Raw genomic sequence first — 4,421 nt, 5'->3', positions numbered from 1 at the left:
CAAAAATGCATTTCTATTTGTTCCTTTTGTACTTTTGCAAAATGTTCCAGATCAGTTGGTTTTACAGACCACTCACCCAGGGAGAGCTCTTTTTGGAGCTGTCATTTTGCATGTTCTAAAACCATATAGGTTCTTCAGAAGAAAAGTAGGAATTGGAACTCACCAGTTCCAGAGTGAGTCTTGTGCTAAACAGCAGGTCATTTGATAGTGCTATTAACTTGGCAGGAAGTGGTCCACATGTGCCAGGTATGCAGCAGCGCATGACCTGAATGCTTTAGTCCTAAAGGTTCACTCATCCGGGTTCATCATCCATGTTAATCGGCACTTCGTGTGGCTAATTAGCAAAACTATTGAACTAATGAGTGTTGATGGCGCTTAGCTGGGTACGCCAAGTCATCCTGCCAACTTGTCCCAGGGCGTGGCGGATGAGTGGGCTGTATAAAGGTTGGCTGTTTTTGTACCAGGTGACAGGTATGTGGTGGTGGACAGCGGCGGTGGCACCGTAGACCTGACAGTCCACCAGATACGGTTACCGGAGGGACACCTCAAGGAGCTGTACAAAGCAACAGGTAAGCCTGAGAAAATGAGAAAAATGGCTAATTTCCTCACACCTGAGCTGTTTGACCCATTTCAGATTTCTCTCAGTATCTCATTCTTTCAGTGCCACCAGCATGTGGAATTACAGGCAGTAGAGGATACGGATGCTTGAGACCAGAGAGCAAAATGCAGTTAAATGGGGTTTCCCTGGCGGCGCGGTGGTTGAGAGTCTGCCCGCCGATGCAGGGGACGCGGGTTTGTGCCCCGGTCCGGGAGGATCCCACATGCCGCGGAGCGGCTGGGCCCGTGAGCTGTGGCCGCTGAGCCTGTGCTTGCAGAGCCTGTGCTCCGCATCGGGAGGGGGCACAAGGGTGAGAGGGCCGCATACTGCAAAAAAAAAAAAAAAAAAAAATTGCAGTTAAATGGCCTTTAAAACACAAACCACCATAACTTGGGTTTGGGCATAAAGTGAGCCTGTTTCAGATCCTGGCCACGATCGTCACCTGTGATTTGGTTAAGCTTTCTAGGGAGGTCCCACGATGCCTGGGCTTGATTCAAGACCATCAAACCAAAGAACATTCTCTTCTTCTTGGTGGGGCGGGGATGAGTAATTAGTAGATCACAGGGACTAAGTGAGGTCTGCAGACACTGTCCTTGGATTTCCTGGGTGGGAATACCATGATGCCCCTAGTTAGTTAAATGTATTGATTTTTATTTAAAATGTAATTGATTTTAAACAGATTGTTGACGAGTGATTTCTGTAGGAAAGTTTCTCCACGTGGAATGAGAAGAACCTAAGGGTTTTAAAGTGTAAGTAAAAACGCATAGCTGCGGTCTGCTGGCTAAGTGGGTCCAAGGCTGTGCTGCTGTCTTTGAGCAGAACCCAGAACCCAGGGTAGGCTGCTTCTCAGACTCCGGATTCCATTTCTGACCGTTTTTAACATAGTGGTCTCCCTTTTTGTTCTTGACTCAGGTGGACCCTATGGATCTTTAGGAGTAGATTATGAATTTGAAAAGCTTCTGTGTAAAATATTCGGAGAGGATTTTATTGAGCAATTCAAAATCAAGCGTCCTGCGGCCTGGGTTGACTTAATGATTGCATTTGAGTCTCGCAAAAGGGCAGCTGCCCCGGACCGAACTAACCCTCTGAATATCACCCTGCCCTTCTCCTTCATTGACTACTACAAGAAGTTCCGTGGGCACAGCGTGGAGCACGCCTTGAGGAAGAGCAAGTGAGCTGGGCTCATGTTTGGCTCAGGACAGTCTGGGGGGTAGATTGTGTTCATGGGGAGGAGGAAGGTGGCGTGGACTCTGAGTTCCAATCCGACACGCTTGCTGTGTGACCTTGGGCAAGTGACTCAACTTTTTTGTTCCTTGGTTTTTTCACCTGGAAAATGGGCATGATAATTCCACTTACCTCAAAAGGGTTGTTGTGAGGATGAAATGTATTCATATATGCTTAGCACAATGCCTGAGACCTGGAAAATACCACCTCTGTGTCAGCCATGATTACGCGCTAAAAAGATAAGCTGTATGAAATCAGGGAAGTTTGTCTGTTTGGGGGCCTGCTTTATCCCCAGTGTCTACAACAGAACCTGATGCATAGGTAGTAGGTGCTCAGTAAATATTTGTTGAATTATTTATCACCCTGCCTTCTGCACTAGACTTTGGCTTCCACTGTCTCAGGGGAATGTTGGCCACAGGCAAAAGCAAAGGGAAACCAAAGAGGTTATGCCTTAGCTTTGAAGCTTCTAAGAGTCTAGGTCCTGGTGGTTTAGTGTATTTCTAAGGGTTCTTTGGACTTTCAAGCCCCCTTCAGCCCCCTCGGATGTGACAACCATTCTACCAGGGCCCGTGACTATGCAGGTTAGCCTGGGTATCCTTTATACACTCACCGCTCATTCTCTCTCTGCCATGCCTCCACAGTGTGGATTTTGTGAAGTGGTCCTCGCAGGGGATGCTGAGGATGAGTCCAGATGCCATGAATGCCCTTTTTAAGCCGACCATTGATAGCATCATTGAGCATCTCCGTAAGTGATCAGCCAGGGCTCGGCCACTCAGCGGCCAAGAATGGGGACTGATGTTTCCAATATCACCAACCAGTGTATGTGAAGTCAGGATGGCAGGGGGTCTGGGTCTTGGAGCCGCAGGCCAGGGCCCCGGCAGGAGTGGGCGGGGCCTGGGCATGCATGAGGGCGGTTGCTGGGCACTGGCTGTGGATCCCTCACCTCAGGTACTGCAAAGCAGCCCCAGAGCCTGTTCTCACTTGGGCTTCCATTTGGCTTCAAAAGTCAGAGGGGTGGGAGATCTAAAGCAATATTATCATCGAGTGACAGGCCTTAGGGAATGGATGGTCTTTGCTGTATCAGAGCAAATTAGAAATCACAACCTCTGCTAGGGAGGAGGAACTGTTGTGTAAACCAAAGAAAGGTCTCCCACAAGAGAGCAAACGGAATCTGGCCGTGCACTTAACCTGCTCCCTCAGGGGCCCTCGCCCAGGGACACACAGTAGACTCACCAGGGGCCTCTTTCAGTATCCAGGCCCTCCACACACTTCCCACCCTGCACCCACACAGTCAGAACTCCTAGAGGTGGGATGGGAATTTTATGAAAACCAAAGAATAATATTGATATCAGCCTGCCTTAACAGAACCGCAGGTTTGGAGAGGGCAAGGGGTATTCATTTATGTGTAGCAAAGAACTGCGTAAACGGATCACCGTCTAGCTGTAAAATAGGTTTCTACTGATCACCGTCTAGCTGTTCAAATAGGTTTCTACTTAGCAGCAGCTTTGGTTTTTATTCCTGAGCTTATTGATGTACAAACCCCTCCTTTCTTTAAAAGATTGGCTGTACAAAAATATTACGTTCAACAAGGTCAGACTAAGCCTGTCCTCCAGCTGGCCCAAGCGGCTTTGTCCATTCTCCACATTCTCAGGCCGCCCAATCCCCCCCTGGCTTTTGGTGACAGGTCTCTGTCCATTACTCTTCCCTCTCAGGGGACCTGTTTCAGAAGCCGGAAGTGTCCACGGTCAAGTTCCTCTTCCTGGTGGGCGGCTTCGCCGAGGCGCCCCTCCTGCAACAGGCGGTGCACGCTGCCTTCGGCGACCAGTGCCGTATCATCATCCCCCAGGACGTGGGCCTCACCATCCTCAAGGGCGCCGTCCTCTTCGGCCTGGACCCCACTGTCATCAAGGTGCGCCGGTCCCCGCTCACCTACGGGGTCGGGGTGCTGAACCGCTACGTGGAGGGCAAGCACCCGCCCGAGAAGCTGCTGGTGAAGGACGGCACCCGCTGGTGCACTGACGTCTTCGACAAGTTCATCTCTGCTGACCAGTCCGTGGCCCTGGGCGAGCTGGTCAAGCGCAGCTACACCCCGGCCAAGCCCTCCCAGCTGGTCATTGTCATCAACATCTATAGCTCTGAGCTCGACAACGTGAGCTTCATCACCGACCCCGGGGTGAAGAAGTGCGGCACGCTGCGCCTCGATCTCACGGGGGCCAGCGGCACTGCCGTGCCCACCCGCAGGGAGATTCAGACCCTCATGCAGTTCGGGGACACTGAGATCAAGGCCACGGCCGTTGATATAGCCACCTCCAAGAGTGTCAAGGTTGGGATCGACTTCTTAAATTACTAACTGGCCCTCCCCGCCGCCCGTCCCCTTGGACTCAGCTCACCTGCATCTGCTGACCTCAACCCTGACTGTTCTTTCCCTGCCCTTGACCCTAGCCATCACCCGTCTGAATTTCAGCAGGGAAGATGAGAACAGCCAGGGCTAGAAATAATTAGGGATTTTTGAGGGCACACTGGAGTCAGAAAAACTGTTGGCAGTGAAGATGGAGGTTGGGAAATAAGGAATTTGAGGATCCCAGAAAAGCAGCTAGTG

The 4,421-nt window shown here is 50.9% G+C and overlaps 1 protein-coding gene across 1 annotated transcript in view; it reads left to right on the top strand.

Annotated features, from left to right (window-relative positions):
- The window catches only part of HSPA12A (heat shock protein family A (Hsp70) member 12A), a 64,154-nt gene extending 59,754 nt beyond the window's left edge, over positions 1–4,400 (top strand). Inside the window, exons 9-12 of the mRNA XM_024755903.1 lie at positions 465–569; positions 1,511–1,769; positions 2,464–2,567; positions 3,535–4,400. Of these exons, the coding sequence (XP_024611671.1) occupies positions 465–569; positions 1,511–1,769; positions 2,464–2,567; positions 3,535–4,172 (1,106 nt within the window). The 3' untranslated portion in view covers positions 4,173–4,400. The remainder of the gene's footprint in view (positions 1–464; positions 570–1,510; positions 1,770–2,463; positions 2,568–3,534) is intronic.
- Positions 4,401–4,421: the final 21 nt, after the last annotated feature.

Source organism: Neophocaena asiaeorientalis, unplaced genomic scaffold (assembly GCF_003031525.2).
Source record: "Neophocaena asiaeorientalis asiaeorientalis breed wild unplaced genomic scaffold, Neophocaena_asiaeorientalis_V1.1 scaffold85, whole genome shotgun sequence".
In the NCBI taxonomy this organism is placed as follows: Eukaryota; Metazoa; Chordata; class Mammalia; order Artiodactyla; family Phocoenidae; genus Neophocaena; species Neophocaena asiaeorientalis.
The sequence above is the reverse complement of the archived record's forward strand: the minus strand, read 5'-3'. Positions and strand labels throughout refer to the sequence as shown.